At 38.8% G+C, this 19,799-nt stretch overlaps 2 protein-coding genes and 2 pseudogenes across 3 annotated transcripts; all 4 read left to right on the top strand.

Annotated features, from left to right (window-relative positions):
* Positions 1-826: 826 nt before the first annotated feature.
* LOC122003829 (histone-lysine N-methyltransferase SUVR5-like) lies at positions 827-2,827 on the top strand. Of its 2 annotated transcripts, none has more exons than XM_042558824.1 (2): positions 827-2,118; positions 2,642-2,827. In XM_042558824.1, exons 1-2 carry the CDS (start codon positions 1,221-1,223, stop codon positions 2,647-2,649), a joined length of 906 nt encoding a protein of 301 aa, XP_042414758.1. In that variant the 5' UTR covers positions 827-1,220; the 3' UTR covers positions 2,650-2,827. The 2 variants fall into 2 exon arrangements, with proteins under 2 accessions (XP_042414758.1, XP_042414759.1); XM_042558825.1 differs by lacking the exon at positions 2,642-2,827 and having other exon boundaries at positions 830-902; positions 1,255-2,565.
* A 611-nt stretch (positions 2,828-3,438) lies between these two features.
* Positions 3,439-4,029, top strand: LOC122004444 (annotated as a pseudogene).
* Positions 4,030-6,013: 1,984 nt separating this feature from the next.
* Positions 6,014-7,361, top strand: LOC122003828 (trans-resveratrol di-O-methyltransferase-like). The gene is made up of 2 exons (XM_042558823.1): positions 6,014-6,864; positions 6,933-7,361. Exons 1-2 carry the CDS (start codon positions 6,097-6,099, stop codon positions 7,218-7,220), a joined length of 1,056 nt encoding a protein of 351 aa, XP_042414757.1. The 5' UTR covers positions 6,014-6,096; the 3' UTR covers positions 7,221-7,361.
* Positions 7,362-9,608: 2,247 nt separating this feature from the next.
* Positions 9,609-19,799, top strand: part of LOC122004443 — a 52,057-nt pseudogene continuing 41,866 nt past the window's right edge.

Raw genomic sequence — 19,799 nt, 5'->3', positions numbered from 1 at the left:
GCAAACACCGCTATCTAACTAAACATACCATTCAAAGATACAAGTTGAAGCTTCTGCCCTCTTGGAATATTGGAAGGATATAATTATTCAAGAGACATCCAATTCTAAGAAAAATTGTAGTTTGGAGAATAAAAGCTCGACGAAAAATTCCAAACCTGATAATAAAGAGAGACTATCAAGGTTGAAAAGGATCATGCACTACTAGAAAACTAGGCTTTTGAGACAAAGATTTTAAGACAGTGACAAAATTCATCTCAAATACTAAATAATTAAGACAATAATAATAGATGTCTCAAAATTTTACATGGAGTCATTAAATTTAAGACAGTATTTAAGATTTTATCTCAAATTCAACAAAATAAGACACCTAATAAAGATGATTAAAAATATAATTATATAAGACATTCAAATAAGACGGTAAAAAAGTATTTGTCTCAAATTATCTTGAATATGGTTCATCGGAACGGTCACGATAATCGTTACAGACACTACCATTCCAGTTCCAATATCTTTTCACGGAACGGTCACGACACGAATCGAATATATATATAATAATAACATAGAAAAATACATCTACAAATTTAACTTAATAAATTTTTTTAATTTATAATTTGTGTTTAAATTATTGATAATTTAAAAATTATAAAAAAAGTATATTAAATATTTAATAATATACTATTTTTGATAGGCCTAGGATATATACTGAAATAAATAATAAATTTATTATATATCTACGTTAATATAATTAAAGGTTTTAAGTTTTTTATTTTAATATTAAATTTACATTTGTTATTATCTTTAAAGGGGTTAGGTTTCTTTTGTTTCTTTCGTGCGACAAAAGAGATCACGGTGATAGCGAAGACGGCGACGGAGGCAACGGCGATCTCCACGGCAAATCTCAGGTACTTCTTTAGTTCTTCTCTTCTCTCCGTCCAACCTATTGAGATTGCCTCTCTTACCGCATCCGCCGGCATCGCGTGATTGCTGCCGCTCGCACGACCAACTCGCACCCCCTGCTCTTGCCCTACTGCTATGCCGCACGATGCTTTGGCCACGGCTCCTGCTGTGCACATGGCCATGGGAGACTCCTGCTGTGCACAGGAATTCAGTGTCCATAGGCTGATTGTCCACTTTCAGCCATAAGACCAAAGCCTACACATGAGCGAAAGAGATACATTCCAATCTTTTTTCCTCGTAGCAAGACATATTCTTGGACAGATATGCTACTTGTTTGTTCCATCAATGAATTACCAGAATCACTTGTTCGTGGTACCCATCGGAAATGGAGAAAGCTGGTGAAGGATTTGACTATTCCGCGTCGACATGTCATGCAAAAGCTTGCTGTAACAATGCTAAATATTATTGATCATCTGCATATAGAGGTTGTGATTGAGAATGTCCGGAAAGCTGCCTTCTGGAAAGAATTTGCCAGAGAAGTTTCTCAGTGTAGAGATTATCCTGATTTTGGAAGAATGCTTTTGATGCTTCAAACTATGATTCTCCCTTGTTATATAGATAATACTTGGCTTCTGAATAATTTGTCTACCTGGAAAGATAAATGTCAGAATGCACAAAGTGCTGGCTCTATTGAAACACTCATAGAGGAGTTGATGGATTCAATATTCTGGGTGAAAATTAATGAGCTGTGGAATGCACCAATGCAGCCTGAGTTAGGTCTTGAATGGAAAACTTGGAGACAAGATGCCATGAAATTGTTCTTTTCCTGTCCATCGACTTATGTTTATGGAAACACAGGTCCAAACAATGTGAGCGGTTCTTTGGTTGTGGGAAATGAAGCTAGTGGGAGGTACTCAAAACTTGAAATTTGCAAAGCAGAAATATGTGCTACTCCCAAACTCTCTCAGAACAATGTGATAGAAGTTGATTTCAAAAGTTACCAAGAATCTATAAAATCTCAGCCTCCATGTAAGTCATATAAGGTTGAAGAACTAAATACGGTGGCTGGGTCATCAGAATCTCAATCCTTGGCCAAGACATGCAATTGGTTTGTAGATGATGGTAGCGATGTAAAGCTAATTCAATCATCACAAGGGGATATTTTTCCAAAAACAGTAAGAGAAAACAGAGTCTTGCTGTACACTCAAAATGAATTAGAAGGTGATCAAATATAAACTATAACACAGAGGGTTAAGCCATACATTAATTCATTTCTACGCGGCATGTGATACTATTTAATTTCCTCTACAGAACCTTGTGTATATGACATAACTCCTTAAAGATTAAATGTATCTACTGTGATAATATCATGCAAATTGGGAGTGGATAACCAACAAGTACATTAGTAGTTGTTTTCATAAGAATTTTTTTTTAGTTTTATTAACAATTTTGGTGATGTAGTAGTGTACATATTTTTAAGCTGTAGATAAATTTATTTTACAGCTGCAACAACTTGAAAGATACAAAGATATTGACAAACACATAAACCATCATTTCTTATTACGAGATGAAGAGGTTTGTTTAACTTGGGTTGTTTATGTTGTATATATATATAGTTGTAGGAAAGAGGATTTTGTGTTAGATGATGAGATTTCTTATTGAAATGTTCTATTTATTGATTTTTTTGAACAGTATATATTATAAATCATCTTTACCTCTAATATGAGTTTTTTTTTATATTCAGGATTCTGATGAAGAGGGATTATAGAAGTTATCTCTAGATCACGAGGAGTTGTTATTTAGACTTTCTTTTGTGTAACTTTCATGGGAATAGTTGTTTTTTTTGTTATCAAATTAATGATAGATATGTAGATATTTCTATTATTAGATGAATGTTGAATGCACTTCAATTAATGATTATAGAATTTTATATTGTGGATATCATTTTTAATTTATAAAAAGAGAGTTTTTCCTTTTATTTTGTAATCACAATTTAATAAATTTAATCTAGATTAATTTGTATAATAAATGTTCTTTAAAGATTATTAATTTTTGTCATAATTGTTGCATCTAACAAGTTAAAATATTAGGGACAATAATTTACTATCTTCACTTCTATTTGAGACAGCACATTACCATCTCGATTTAGTGTCTTTAGTTTTTTCACAGGATAAGACATAACATTTGAGACAAAATAATAATTGTCTTAAATACTTTTGAGACAATTGAATAACTATCTCATCATCGTCTTAAATAGCATTTGAGACAGTACAACTGTCTCAATATTTTTTTAAGACGCTTGTATTAGGGACAACTACATTACTGTCTTATCGTCGTCTCAAAAACATTTTGAGACACTAAATTTATAATTTAAGACATATTTTGTTGTGTCTCAAAAGCCTAATTTTCTAGTAGTGATGCAAATTGAACTTCACAAAGTTCCAGACTATATAAGAAAGATATAGACCATGGTTTCAAAGCTGAGATTTTGATTCAGAAGAAACATGATTGAGAAAAATAGAAGCAGTGACTCTGGGCCTCATGCTAGCTAGCACTAACAATTTTGAAAGAATCTCCAAGGGAGAAAATCAAACTTCTATGACCAAGAAGCCGCCACCTACTGGATCAGCTCATCCTCCAACACTGACGACCATGGTTAAATGTACCGATCGCACGCGTGACAAAATCTGGGAACTTCTAGCTGAAGCTTTCTCTAAAGTTCCTCAAGAAACCAGTCAATACGAAAGGGATGAAATAAGAAACATCCTGGATCCCATCCGACTTGCTGTCACAGTGGACTCTCTGATGTTTGAAAAACGTAACTCGGCCGTTCCACTGGTTCTCCAAAGCTTAAATATAGGTCCATAATGTTCTACTTGAAGGATGGAAACAACATCTATCTTTGCGGAAAGTTCTCCTTGGAGAGGTGAAGCCTGAGAAACTTGTGGTTATGACTCCTGAAGCGATGGCCAGTGACAAGCGGAAACTTGCAAATGAAGAGATTAAGGAGAAGGCCTTATTTGAATGCCTCTGAAGGCTATGACCGATTAGTTCAGATGCGATCGGTGCGGACAGCGGAAGTGCATATACTAGCAAATGTAGACCTGGAGCGCCGACGATTGGTTCTGTTGAGTGTAAATGCAGCTGAATAACTATCCAACAGATTTCTGAAGATTTAGTGAGCTGTTGCCAATTATGCTTTTGCCATCCGTGCTATCTATTCTTGTGTACCAATGTGTTGGAGTGGATTTAGCACAATGAGTTAGTTTCATACTCACGGTGTTTAAAATATCAAATTGATATTTAAAACATTAAACACCAGTCTAATTATTCATTTTTCTTGTGACAAAAAGTGAATACGTTCGCTCCTAGCATTTCCGTCAACTCGTCTCAGAATCAACACGGAGGAGATAAATTATGGACGATTACTAATCTTTGAAATACTGATGATACAGTGCTTGTTTTGTGGGGTCGATAGGATGATGTGGTTACGAGTCAAAGCCGTAGGAAGGTCAGAAGTCAAGCCTCCGTGGCAGGTCAACAATCGAGCTGACGTGGAGGTCCGGAAGGTCAGAAGTCAAGCCTCCGTGGACAGTCAACAGTCAATCTAACGTGGAGGTCAAGAAAGTCAGAAGTCAAGCCTCCGTGGTCAGAGTCAAAGTCGCAACTGACGAGGTAGTCGAAGGAGGGAATTATAAGCCGGACCGGCGGTTAAGAACTGGGCCCACGAGCCCAGTATAGCTAAGGACAGGGACTACGAACAAATAAGCCTGAAATAGACCCAGCGTGCAGGTCGGGACATTCAAGCCAAGGAGTAGTGGTCTGGTTACAGACCTAGCGTGCAGGTCGGGACGTACACGCTTTGGATAACAGCAGACATATGCGGGTCAGGAACCAGACCCAGCGTGCAGGTCGGGATGTACATGCCTTGGATAACAGTAGACAAATGCGGGTCAGGAACCAGACCCAGCGTGCAAGTCGGGACGTACATGCCTTGGATAACAGCAGACAGATGCGGGTCAGGAACCAGACCCAGCGTGCAGGTCGGGACGTACATGCCTTGGATAACAGCATACAGATGCGGGTCAGGAATCAGACCCAACGTGCAGGTCAGGACGTACATGCCGTGGATAACACAGACAGATGTGGGTCAGGAACCAAACCCAACGTGCAGGTCGGGACGTACATGTCTTGGATAATAGCATACAGATGCGGGTCAGGAGCCAGACCTAGAGTACAAGTCGGGACACCCAAGCCAAGGGTCACCGGTCTGGATACAGACCCGGAGTGCAGATCGGAGATAGCAGATGACAAAGGCAGATATGGGCACGAGCTTAACACAGATCGGGGCATACAAGTCGAGGGCAACAGTATATAAAAGCAGGGTGAGTCCAGATCTCGGATCGGTCAGACGCTACAGGACAAATCAGCTTAGGAATCGTAACCGCTTGTCAGAGGGAATCATCAAGGTGTCAGGGAATATGCCAACAGTCGGGGCTCAATACACCTTCGGTTTTGTCGCCAGCCTATTAGGAAGAGCCACGTGTCAACCACCGTCAGACAAAGCCTGACAGCCGACATTCCCTGACACCCGTCAGACCCAGGAATCTTCGTTGCAGTATAAAAAGGGATGCATTGTCCCTTATGCAGGTACGCTCACTCGTCATGTTTCACTAATCCTTTACTTTTCGTCCTTTTTACTGCGATTTCTGGGGAAAAAGTACCTGACTTGAGCGTCGGAGGGTCTGATCCGGGGACTTTTTCCCTGGTTTTTTGTCTCTAACGACCGGTGGACTCGTCTGAGTGTGTGCAGAGCGACAGCGCCATCGTCCTGATCACCCCTCTCCGTCAACCACCCGTGGGAACCTTTCCAAGGGACACCCGATTCATCCATCACTTCAACGACTCTCCGTCAACTTTCTGTAGTACAAGGTCCGTCTTCATCCGACTCAACTTTCGGATGGGATCAACTGACAAACACATAAAGAAAATATTTATCTCAATTTTATGGACATCCAATTATTCATTTTTCTGGATTTCATTGCAGGTGAGGAACTAACAAGGAAATTAAATGACAAAAGGATAAGGCTGAATGGGAAGTGTAAGGTTTATGAACAGTTGACTTGTGAGACCGTGTGATAGATTGAGGCCTGTACGAAACGCAGTCGCAAGCTGCAGCAAGCCAAAGGCAATACGGCGATGGAGGAGGAGCTGGCGGCCCTGGGCGACGTCTGGCACCACACCTTCAGCTACATCACCTCCATGTCCCTCAAGTGCGCCGTCGACCTCCGCATCCCCGACGCCATCCACTCTCACGGCGGCGCCATCACTCTTCCCGCCCTCGCCGTCGCCCTCTCCGTCCCTCCGTCCAAGCTCCCCCCTCTCCGACGCCTCATGCGCACCCTCGTCCAAACCGGCTGCTTCTCCAAGCGGCGCCTTAGCGACGGCGGTGACGAGACCTACTCCCTCACGCGCCTGTCGGCGCTGCTCGTGAGCTCGAATTCCGCCACCGTGTCACCGTTCGTGCAGGGGATGCTCCACCCCCTCCTGATCGACTCGTGGCACTCGCTTGGCCGCTGGTTCCGCGACGACGCCGACGGGAGTCCCCCCACGCCGTTCGCCGCCGACCACGGGAAGCGCTTCTTCGAGGCCGTCCGCGAGCGACGGGAATTCGCCGCCGAGTTCAACGCGGCCATGGCGAGCGACTCTCGCACGGTGGGCGAGCTTCTGGTCAAGCACCACGCCGACGTGTTCGACGGCGCCAGGTCCATGGTCGACGTCGGCGGATGCACGGGCGCCTTGGCGGCCATCGTGGCCGAGGCCTTCCCCCACGTGAAGTGCACCGTCCTGGACTTACCCCACGTCGTGGCCTCGGTCGCCGTGGACGCCCAGACGCCAACGAACCTGGATTTCGTCGGCGGAGACATGTTCGAGCTCATTCCATCCGCCGACCTTCTCATTCTCAAGGTAACAAATCAATTTCCAGAACAGGAAAAAGACATCATATCAACCACGACTTCCCTGCTTCATAACAGTGGATTCTACACGCCTGGAACGATGAAGAATCCATAAAGATATTGAAGCGGTGCAAGGAGGCAATTCCTTGCAGGGAACGAGGAGGCAAAGTGGTGGTGATCGATATAGTTCTCAGGGAAGAGGAAGCCACAGAGTCTCCGTTCTTCTTCGACATGCTGATGATGACGGTCAGCGGTGGAATTGAGCGAGAAGAGCGCGAGTGGAAGAAAATCTTCGCCGGAGCTGGTTTTTCGGAGTACAAGCTTAGAGATCTGGGAGTCCGGTCGCTGATCGAGCTCTATCCTTGACGCCCACGAGAAGAATGGTCAAATCTCGTTGTCTAAAAAAATATCTTATGGTCTACAAAATAAAATAAAATAAAATAATTGAAATATTGTTACGAATTACTCCCATTTCTAAACGAAAGCGACGTCCCACGTTCTTTATCATTGTTCAGGTGTACCGTGTACGTTACTTTCGATTGTGTTAAGCTGCACCCAGGCGGCGGGCATGGACGGAGACCACATCATGTGACATAAGAATAAAAATTGCTATATATCGCTCCATCAATTAAATAATAATAATAATAAATAAATAAATCTCTCAACTTTTTCATTATATATATTTTCCTCTCTCCTTTATATTTTACCTTATATAATTATTTTTTTTAATTTAAATTCATAAATAGCTAATCACCCTAATAACATTAATAATTAAAAAAATACATAAATATTACCGTATATCAAATAAAAAAATATAACATTATCACAATTAATAAATTATTTTTTTACTGAATACAATCGTAGTGTGCCTAGATATGTTCAACAAGTTGATGATGCAATTGATTATCATGTAGCTCGCAATTTCTCCGAAGTTATTATTAGAATTCTTTTATGATGGAGGATCTCCATCATCCGACCAATTCACTACTGTATCTCCATTATTTTCAATAATCATGTTGTACAAAATAATACATGTATAGATGATATCTTTCAAATTATCCTTGAACCAAAATCGTACTGGGCCTCTTATCATTGCGCATCAAGATTGGAGTACTCCAAATGTCCGGTCGACATCCTTTCTCGCGGTCTCCTGTCGTTTCTTAAATAATTTTCTCTTGGGATCCTAGGGGCATAGAAAGCTCGTGACGGAAGTAGCTCATTCCAGATAGATCGCATCAATTAAATAGTATCAATGTATATTATGTATCGTTAACCGTAAAATTAACCTCGGGTACATTTCCTTGTAAGATGTTGTTGAGTAAAGATAATTCGTTAAGTACGTTGCTATCATTATACGACCCTATACTCCCAAAAAGGTATGTCATATCCACAAGTCTGTAGATGCGGTTACTTCAAGCACAATTGTTAGAATGTCATGATCTCCCTGAGTAAACTGGCCTTTCCAAGCGACGGTGTAATTTTTTCATTACCAATGTATACAATTAAGACTACCAACATGCCAAGAAAGTCGTGTCTCTACTTATGCATTTCAAGCAAGTGTTGAATATCAACAGCATTAAGTCTTCTCAAATATTGAGCGCCGAATACTTCAATTACATATCGATGGAAGTTGAATAAGTATTAGATGACAATTATTTTAGCATTCCGTAGATACTCATCATAATGATTAACAGGGACTCCATATGTCCGTCGTACATTTTCTGAAGTAGTGACAAATATTTTTTTCCTATCGTATCGATCTTCTATTGAAAATATTCTGAAAATTTTTTAAAGTATCGACTATGTGAAAAAATAACCCTCTTTACCTTTAAAATTGACGTCGAAATATATCATCATGATATATTGGTACATTCCAGAGTTTTCATTAGAGATGCTTTTAATTGCGCATGTATGGAATGTATATTTCTGTGTTATCTCCTGTCTAAATTAACACAGTCGTTACCTACGGTGGGAATATGATTTTATCGTTGTTAGAATCTGTTTTGAAATATTTATGTTATAATAATTAAATCATAATTATTATAATACGGATTCTTATTTATTTATTATTCATAACTGTTATAATACGATCTATTTATTCAGTAACACTTACAAAATTATAATTACTATTGTAATTATTCCAATACGTCTGAACACGTAATTGTTACAATACATCTGGAGCCGAATTTAAATGGGAAATAATAATAACTTGTTACAACGCCTAATTTAAAAAAACATGTAAATGGGAAATAATAATAACTTGTTACAACGCCTAATTTAGAAAAACAAAGACTTTGTTTTAATTTTTACTCCACCTTAATCCATTGAGATGATTCGGATTCGGATTCGGATTCGGATTGATCAGGTACCCAATCCTTTCTTGGCTCCGCCGTCAATACTATTTCTCTTAGTTCGGATCCTCTGATCTCTTATATCTGATTCTCTCTTAATATCTGAATTGTTCTTTAATATCTTTTATCCAATAAATTTATTTTAAAAAGTTATCATTTAAATTATCTTAATTCTGTACCTAAATTATAATTTTTAACTTATCAATCAATATATTTACTTGGTACGAAATTGAGATAATTTAAATGATGACGAGATTCCGAGTGAGGGACGCATTTAATTTTGCGCGCGCTGCGCCTTGATCGACCCAGCGGAGACCTAGTCTGCATCTGGATCTGGTGCGGTGAGAGATTGAGATGACGAAATCGACGACAGTGAAGAGGAGGGTTCGTCGAGTCTCGCAAAATGGGGGAAGAGAACCGCCCGACCCACCGTCCAAGGTTCCGACGCCTCTCGCCTCCTTTCCCTGTCTGTCCTTCAACTTGCTTTTTTTCCTTTTCTTTGTCTGAAGAAACAAGATTCACCGTTTTCTAGTCGATTCCATGGAAATGAAGTTTTTCTATGTGGCTGCTGCGATTGTTTGGAACAGAATTTGATTTTAGTTCTTATTCATAAGTGTTTGATCGATTTTTCATGGTTTCTAACTATCATATTGTTTTGTTTGAAGAACATTTGGATTGATCTAAAAGATGTGGTACAAATCGCTGCAACAGTTCCTTATTTTGGTTACCATTTTTGTTCTAACAAAGGGCATCAACAACCATGCCCTTAGAAAGAGCAGTATTATGACCACATTGATGTTGTTTGTCTCCTACAAATTCTGTCCCAACTAAGCCATTTGGTACGAATAGCTTTAAACTTGCTACTTTGGGGCCTGAACCTGTAATTGCAATCTTATGTTTGTCCTACAGCATATACATCACTGGTACTGTCGACCTGACCTAAATTCTACCTGCTAGCTTGACCTAACAGAGGAATATATTGTTGGTAGGAAAAATGGTTGATATTGCTTCGATCAGGAAACGTGTTATTGTTTTTTATTGTTGCAGGATTTTACTTCTTCAAATTTGCTCTTGTCGGGGACTGCCGCCATTGCTGAGGAACTCCATAAATCTTTCAATAAATTAGAAAATAAATTCAAGGTGCGTACACTCGCTAAGAAACTATTTGATCCCACCATGGTAATGCACTCGGACTAAACAAATGTTCCTCCAGAATACAATGAATTCCTTAATAATATGGTTTCCAAAGTGCATACTTGAAAACAATCCCAAATACCTTGGATTTATTCAAACTTGACAATTGAATGCTTATATATTGTTAGTACAGTATAACAATATACAAATAACACTTTGAAAAGTGACTTTGAGAAAGGAAAGGTTTTTGTTGCCCAAAAGATGATTGATTGTTTGTGCAAAGTGGAGTTTTATAGTGTTTAAAACATTGTTTATGAAAGGATATGTCTTTTGGATCATAACCTTTCATTCAAACATCAAAGGACACTAATACATCAAGGGGCATAATTGAATAGATACAATTGTTCAAGTTTCTTATTCCTTTCATTATTTCCCATTTTATGAAAATCACCAACAATGTTCCACCATTTCCGTAAAAATGAATTTTTGAAAACTTTCAATTATCAAGCGACAAACCTTTTGCATAAATAAAGGTATCCAATGGATTTGATCCTTTACATAGAGAAGATCACTCAAATGCTAACCAAGATGATTGGTAAACCAGTTTTGAACTAGCGACCTTATTCAATTAACTGGAGCAATGCCACACATTGACTTTTTTTTTTTATCTTTGTTATTCATATTAGCGACACATGGATTGACTTTGTGTCTTATTACCCTAGTTTTTCATGAATATTTATGTAGTTACCCAAGCCACACTATAGACAACATCATTTCCTATATTCACGTAGGTGGATGTTATAAAGAATATCCTCGTAACTAAGTATTCCAAAGGATTACTCTTTATAACTCCATTCAAAGTTTAGAAGCTTTTCCTAATCATTTCATTACGTGAACCAAGCACTTCCCTTGGGACAAATTACGTGCTTCAACCATACATATAGTATACTTTGCTCATTGAACCCAAGATTTGGAAATCATCCAAAGTTGAGTCAAGTTTCTACTATTGATGATCAGTAAGTTAGTTTTAGTTTCATCTCCTCTGACATTCTCAAAATTAGATCCTTTGCAAGGCCTTTTGTCAAAGGGTCAGCCAAGTTCAGACTTGACTTCACATAGTCTATAGTTATGACATATTCATATATCAATTGTCTAACTAAACTATGGTGGCAACTGAACTATGTCTCAATACAATATGTCTCGACTTTCCATTGTAAATATTGTTATATGCCCTTGATAGTGTAGCCTCACTGTCACAATGTATAGCAACTGGAGGTATTGGTTTCGGCTACAAAAGAACTTTCATTAATAGGTTCCTCAACTATTCTACTTCCTTAGCACACGAAGCAAGAGCTATAAACTCGACTTTCATTGTCAAATCAGTAATACAAGTTTACTTTTTGAAACGCCAAGATATGGCTCCTCCACCAATTTTGAATATCCATCCACTTGTAGATGCTTGATGTTCTGAATCAGATATCCAACTAGCATCTATATATCCTTTTAGAACTTGAGGAAATCTAGAATAATGTATACCATAATCCATAGTGTGTCTTAAGTACTTCAATATTCGATAAATTGTATTCCAATGCAATTGACTAGAATTGCTGGTATACCTACTCAATTTTTCAACTGCAAATACAATATCAAGTTTAGTTGATATCATTACATACATTAGGGAGCCAATAACCTTGACATATTCTAGTTGGTTAACTGCTCTTTCTGTATTATGATACAGTTTAATACCAGAATCAAAAGGCATTGTAACCGTCTTACAATCAAAATGGTCAAATTTTCTCAATACTTTTTCAATGTAATGAGATTGTGAAAGAACCTCAAGATCTTTATGCCCAAGATCACGTTTGCTGGACCAAAATCTTTTATACCGAAGCAGGATGACAATAATGATTTAGTGTCATTGACACTAACCATATCGGTTCCAAATCAACATGTCATTTACATAATTACACCTTTATTATTGTTAAACTTATTATACACACGTTTGTCGCATTCATGAATTTTAAATCCATTAGCAACTATCACTTGATCAAAATTTTCATGTCATTGTTTAGGAGTCTGTTTAAGCCTGTATAATGACTTAATCAATTTACGATTGTTCCATAATGACTTACTGGATTTCTAATGTTCTTGTCTAAGAATAAAGAATTCTTCCAGTTGTTCCATATAGATTTCCTCATCTAGCTTTCCATTAAGAAAATATGTTTCCATTAAGAAAATATATCTTTACATCCATTTAATATATCTTAAGATGATAAATTGATGCTAATGCAATCAGGGTTCTAATAGTAGCAAACCTAATGGGTGCATAGGTATCAAAATAATCAAGACCTTCTTTTTATTTAAAGCTCTTTGCTACTAACCTTGCCTTGAACTTGTCTATAGTTCCATCAATTTTCATCTTCTTTTTACAGATCCATTTACAACTGATTGGTTTTGAGCCATGTGAAAGATCAACTAATTTCCATGTTTTATTGCTTATAATAGACTTCATCTCATCATTAATTGCTTCTTTCTAGAATGCAACATCCTTAGATTTCGTTACTTCTTCATATGTTTTGGGATCAGATTCCATTGAATCATATATGATTATCTGTTTCACATTTGAATCTCTAGTTCCCTCCAAAAGATACATAACAAAGTTAGGTCCAAAGGATTTATCCTTTCGAGCCCTTTTACTTCTCCTTAATTCAAGAGACTTAACATCAACATTTGCATAAACAATTGCTTCATTATTGGCTATTAGGTGCACTAGTAGTAGAATCAAGAGAAACATCAAAATCTAAGGCTTTAGGTATAGTAGAAAATATGTTCTCATAAATTAAAACATCACATGATTCAAATATAATATTGACAGAAATATACGCTCAGTATAACCCATGAAGATGCACTCAATGCCCTTCTCTCTTAACTTCCTCACTTTTGGTTTAGAAAGTCTAACAATAGCTCGACATCCCCAAACTCGTAAGTAAGATAGATTATGCTTGCGTTTCTTCCCTAATTCATATGGGATGACTTTGTTTCCTTTAGAAGGAATATGATTTACAATGTGACATGCAGTCATTATCGCTTCACCTCAATAATCCTTAGTTGTGAATTACTCAACATAGTATTCATCATTTCAATGAGAGTTCTATTTTTCCTTTCTGTCATTTCATTTTGTTGAGGAGTATACGCAAAAGATGTTTCATTTACAATGCCCATATCTTCACAATATTTAGGAAAGTGATATTCACCCTCTTCAATACTTAGAATTACATAGATTTTCTACTTCAACCTTATAAATTTTAAATTTATCCAATACTTCATCCTTATTCCTCATTAAATAAACATAACAATATCTTGAAAAAATCATCTATAAAGGTAACAAAATAACATTTTCCTCCCCTAGTAGGTGTAGCATTTAAATCACATACATGACTATGTATTAATTCCAATATAGAACTAGTTCTTTTTATATTAGGAAATGGAGTTTTAGTTATTTTGTTTTGCATGCATACTTTACATTTTTCTAGCATATTATCCTTACATTTTGGTATTAAACCCATATTGCTCTTGTCATGCATTTTTATAGAATTAATATGTCATAGATGAAAATGCATTTTTATAGAATTAATATGTCATAGATGAAAATGTCACAAATTAAATGAGGTAACCATATAAGTAGAAACATCAGTTTTATTTATATTCATCTTAAACACTCCAATATACACAAATCCTTTGCTAACAAATACACCTCCTTTAAGGATGGTTACAAAATCAAATTCAATGACAAATTTAAAGCCACACTTGTTAAGGATGCTTCTAGAAATAAGGTTCCTACTAACTTCATAAACATGATACACATTAGTCAATGTAAGTGTCTTCCTTGAAGTGAACTCCAATTTGACAGTACCAATTCCTTTGACGGTTGTCGTACAGTGGTTTCCCATATAGATAATTATCTCTTCTTTTATCAGTGAATAGGTAGAGAATTGGTTTGAATTGATATAAATGTGTTTTGTAGCACCGGTATTAATCCACCAATCTTGGGAATCCTCAACCAAACATGCCTCTACGATCATCACCACATACTCAAACCTTTCCGTCTGATTTTGTTTCTTTAGGTACGACATTCTCTTTTGTAGTGCCCTGGTTTGCCACAATGATGGCAATTGTCTTTTATCTTTTGCTTCTTGGAATTCTGTTTGTTGTTATCAACTTTCCTCTTTTTATTTTTAGAGGAGTTACCATTATTATTGTTCCTTGAATTTTTGACTTCCTCCACCACAAACACCTTAGAGGATTATGCCTCTGAATTGTTAGCATGAAAATCTTCCTCAATACAAAGATGACTAGCCAATTCTTGTAGAGACAAGTCCTGCTTTTTATCCTTGAGATAATTTTTATAAATTTTCCATGAATTAGGGAGTTTGTCAATCACTGAAGACACAACAATAGATTCATCTATATGCATTCCATGTTATGCAAATTGATTATAAATGTGTATGACTTCATGGAATTACTCAATAATTTTTCTAATGTCGACCATGCAATATTGAAAAAATTTGGAAACAAGAAATTTCTTACTTGAAGCATCTTAAAATTGATACTTAGCTCCAAGTGAGTCTCACATTTTCTTTGCGGTTTCCTTATTGTAGTATTGGTTGAACAAAGCATCGGTCATTGCATTGCAAATATGCCCTTTACACATATAATCGTCTTGATCCCATTTTTGTCTTGCCCTTGTTTGTGCCATAGTTTCATTTTCTTTTTCTGCTGGTTTTGGTGTAGTAAGAACATATACTATATTTAGCAAAGTGAGAAGGAAATGCAATTTCTTTTGCTAATTTTGAAAGTTTTCTCCATCGAACCTTTCCAACTTAACAAAGTCTACATCAAAGTTATGAAGAGAATTTCCTTGAGAAGCCATAAATAGTTTCTTAAGATTGTTGGTAGGAAAAATGGTTGATATTGCTTCGATTAGGAAACTTGTTGTTGCTTTTAATTGTTGCAAGATTCTCCTTCTTCAAATTTGCTCTTGTCAGGGAGCTACCGCTATCGAGGAACTTCGTAAATCTTTCAATATATTAGAAAATGAATCCAAAGCGCATACACTCACTTTCCTTAAGAAACTATTTACTCCCACCACAATGATGCACTCAGACTAAGTAATAGACTTGACCCCAGGACAGGTCCGGCATGGACCCATAATTGAGTCAACGAGCTATTAACCCGGGTCACCAAGTTAAACTAGAATTGACTTGACCAGTTTCGATTCTAGGCTCCCAAGATCGGTGGACTGTCGGTTAATCGCTGGTCCTGCCCGTCGATTTCTTTTGTGTGTGTGTGGCAGTTACTGGCAGTTCCTAGGCATTAGAACCCGCATTTCCTAATCATTGAGGAGTGTGGGGATGTTTTTTTGGGTATTTTTTTTCAACAGTTAAGATCATTTGACCATTTTTTATCAATGACTATAATTTAGTATCTTTGTGTCTATTTCTATCCAAACTTCGTAAATAGAGAGTTCATTTTATTATTTTCACACCCATCTTCTCAACTCTTATTTCAATTTCGCATTCTCTACACATTTTCGACTCCAAGTCTCCATTTCTACGCAGTTTCGTTTTCAATTTTCAACTACAATGGAAGGAGATCATGGAGGTTCAACATCTCGATCTAGGAGGGGAAAGGAAATAGTTAATCTGCACAAGGACCTCAACATTCAATCCACTAATAATGAGACAGAGCACCTTTCGATTCAGACGCCCGAAACACAAGGAAGTACCGATATAATTGTTGGAACCCCAAGGTTATTTTGATGTGATCAAACAGGTTAAGTTAGGTCATATTTGGTTTAACCTTTGTGTCTAAGTGTGCAGGAGCTTAGGAGCATAGGAAGTCGAGCGGAAGACGTGAATAGCGAGAAGGACGGCACGGGGAGAGAGCCAATGGGCTTGGTGTGTCTGAGGGACGAGGTGCCGCGAAAGAGTACACCGGTGGATGAGAAAAACATACACAACTTTCGAGGGACGAGAAACCAGGGAGGAAGACTGCTCAAGGAGAAGGCCAGAACTTGGGTTCGGGTGTGCCCTATTCCAGATGGCTAAGATCACCCAAGCTAGCATAGCCGGAGCGAAAGACCCGGACCAAGACGAGCAGAACCGGAGTAGAGGAACCGGACTGTAAAAAGTCAATCCTGTTGACTTTTGTGGTATGGGCGCCCGAAGCCTATAGAGTCTAGGCGCCCGGAATCCTTCCGGGGGCTCGGAACCCAAATGTTATCACAAGTGATGTAGACGTTGACCGATACGTCAGGGATAGAATTCTATCCCCCTCCAGGCGCCCGGAACAGTGCTATAAATATAGCACTGATTTCAACAGTTGAAGTAACAAATTGTAATTCCATTTCTTCTATTTTACTTTTGTTTGTGAGCTGTGAACATTGTAAGAGGCTACTCCATCCGAAGGAGATCTTCAGAAAAGTGCGCTTCATTCTCCTTGAATTAGTAATCTTCTGATTGCAAACCAAGTAATTCTTCTTGTGTCTATTTCCTTGTTATTAGTCTCTTTAGTTTTAGTTAGAAGTGTTCTTATTCAAGCTATAAGTCGAGAAAGGGTTGGTTTATTTTTTAGGGCAATTCACCCCTCTCCTCTTGTCGGTCTCCAAAGGGACCAACAAGTGGTATCAAAGCGAGGACTCTTCAGAAGGACTAACCACCGACCGAAGCAAAGCAACCAATGGTCGGACCAAGCATCATTCCACCAAAATTCAAGGGAGACATCGCACACTGGAAACGCCATATAGATGTATTCCTGAAAACAGACTTTGAGATTCGTTTAATAATAAAATATGATTTTGTAGCTCCTACGAATCAAAATGGAGAGAAAAAAAAGAGAGTCTTTGGATGAAGAAAGAGCAAAATGATTCCGTAGCGAATAACTGAACGGAGTATTACTTATAAGCGTACTGCCGCCTCAAGAAGTCAACCGCATCGGAAGCTACTCGTTGGTAAAAGAACTCTGGGAAAGATTCCTGGAACTCCACGAAGGCACATCCGAACCCAAGCTCGCAAGAAGAGACATACTTCGGAACAAATTGACGAATATTCGTCTGGAAAGAGGTGAAAAGGTAGTCGATCTACACGTGAAGGTAAAAGAACTAATCATCAGGCTCGAAAACCTCGGTGAAACGGTAACCAACCGGGACACGATACGCTACACACTCAATGATTTTCCCATGACTCTAGAATGGACCTCAATAATCGACGCCTACTATATCTCAAAGGACCCGGAGGTAAGTACCCTAGAGGAACTCTTTTCCACTTTATAATTACATGAAATCAGATGTATAGGGACAACAAAAGAATCAAGCCAGATTATGACACTAAATGCAACCAAGAAGGATGAACTCGAGTCAGACTCAGAAGAAGATCAAGAAACTTATATGGTAAGGAATTTCAGAAAATTCTTTAGATCTAATAAATTTAAAGAAATGCATAATATGAAAAATCCAAGAAACAGAAGAAGAGTTCGATGCTACCAGTGTCAAAAGGAAGGACACTTAAAAGAGGACTGTCCAGAACTCAAGAAGGAAAAAGGCAAGATGCCCAAGAAACACAAGACTCTAACTGCTACTTAGGATGACAGCTCATCATCAGAGTCAGAAATAAAAGAGTATGCCGGACTAGCACTATGGTGAGCTATGAATGACAAAGCACATCAGAAGCCAGCATCGACGAAGGGAAAATGACTTCAGATGAATGCAGCGAAGCAGAGGGAGAGTCAGGTTTCAAGTCTGATATGGTAAGTGAGGTATGCCTCTTGTTGGTGCAATATCCTTTAGGTCAAGGTTGACTGGTTTGACCAAGCTTGAGTCTTGGTCATAGTTTTGATGTTTGACAATACATGTAGACACATGGACAATGCAGGTGCAGTTGTTCATATGGGGAGATTCTGATCAGGGACTGATCAGTGTGAATGAAGAAGAGTCAAGTAAGTATACTTGACTGGAAGGAAACCCTGGTGAGTGAAGTTAGGTGAAAGTCCTAGTGAGTGAAGCTAGGCAGATGGAAATCCTAGCGAGTGAAGCCAGGTGAAAGTCCTAGTGAGTGAAGCTAGGCAGATTGAAAACCCTAGTGAGTGAAGCTAGGTGAAAGTCCAAGTAGGTCAAGAGAGTGACCGGATACTTGGCATGAAAGAAAAGTCCAAGTGGGTCAAAGGGATTGACCGGACACTTGGTGAGGGAGTCCTAGCAGGTCAAGGGAGTGACTAGATGCTAGGCATAACGAACCAACAGGTTAAGGTTGACCGGATGTTGGTTTGGGAGGTTCGGGACTTGGTTTTGGGCAAAAACCAAGTGTTGGATCGATCAGTGGATTGATCCAGGCTCTGGATCGATCAGTGGATCAATCCAGACCTTTCCCAGCGAACAGAAAGCCTCTGGATCGATCAGTGGATCGATCCAGAGGTCTCAATCGATCAGTGGATCGATTGGGACGCTGTTGCTTCGCGCGATAAACGCTGGATCGATCCGTGGATCGATCCAGGCGTTTTTCCAGAGCACAGAGGCGCTCTGGATCGATCCGTGGATCGATCCAAAGCCTCCCCGATCGATTGGGAATAATCGAATCGATTGGGATATGACCGTTGCGTCGTATTTGAGCCGCATGCGAGCGTTGTCTTCGGCATCTCTTCACAGATTCATTTCAGATCTTCACCAGCTTCTCCACAGCTCTTCTCAAGCTCGAGATCACCAGTTCTTGAAGGTTCTTGGAGGCTCTTCCAAGTCAAGAGGCGGATCAAATCAAGAAGAAGAAACTAGGGTTAGGGTTTGTGCACTCATTGTAAGCTTGTAAGCTTGTATTTCTTTACTACCCTTTCTTCTTCTTGTATTGAGTCTTGTAGGGCTTCTCCACCCTTGGTAGTTACCATAAAGGAGAGTTTCATTAGTGGAGGGTGCGTGCGTTGTGTGGATCCTTGGATTAGTCACCTCCCTTGGAGGTGGATACCAAGTAAAATCCAAGTGTTAGCGTGTTTGTATTTGTCTCTTTGTATTTCCGTTGCGCATCCTTGAAGAAACAAGCAACGCCAAGCACTGAGCACGCGACGAGCTATTCACCCCCTCTCTAGCTACTTTTGGCACTAACAAGTGGTATCAGAGCCAGGTTGCTCTTCACCGGAATCACCGCCGGAAGGGGCAAACATAACAAGCAAAGCTAGAGGGTGAAGAAGTTGGAGCAAATTCATCAAAGTCAAAGAATTCAAGAAGCTCAACTTCAAGATGCAATTCCAAGATGGACTTGGATTTGATACAAGGGTGGCTCCACCATACACATCCACAAGCTTCGATTCTTGAAGATCAAGAATTGAAAATTTCTTGATGATGGAGATAGAGCAATGGTTTGCTCTAATGGAAGGTTTTAAGGCTCCAAGGAATTCAAAGGGCAAAGTTCTCAAAAGG

This window comes from Zingiber officinale, chromosome 7B (assembly GCF_018446385.1).
Source record: "Zingiber officinale cultivar Zhangliang chromosome 7B, Zo_v1.1, whole genome shotgun sequence".
Taxonomy (NCBI): domain Eukaryota; kingdom Viridiplantae; phylum Streptophyta; class Magnoliopsida; order Zingiberales; family Zingiberaceae; genus Zingiber; species Zingiber officinale.
Note: the sequence above shows the minus strand (reverse complement) of the source record. Positions and strands in the feature narration are given on the sequence as shown.

What these genes read in the sequence shown, in the direction of transcription:
- LOC122003828 (XM_042558823.1), top strand. Translation starts at nt 6,097, where the DNA reads ATGGAGGAGGAGCTGGCGGCCCTGGGCGACGTCTGGCACCACACCTTC. An exon ending in CCGACCTTCTCATTCTCAAG is followed by an intron (nt 6,865 to 6,932) that starts GTAACAAATCAA and finishes GCTTCATAACAG; the next exon opens with TGGATTCTACACGCCTGGAA.
- LOC122003829 (XM_042558824.1), top strand. Translation starts at nt 1,221, where the DNA reads ATGCTACTTGTTTGTTCCATCAATGAATTACCAGAATCACTTGTTCGT.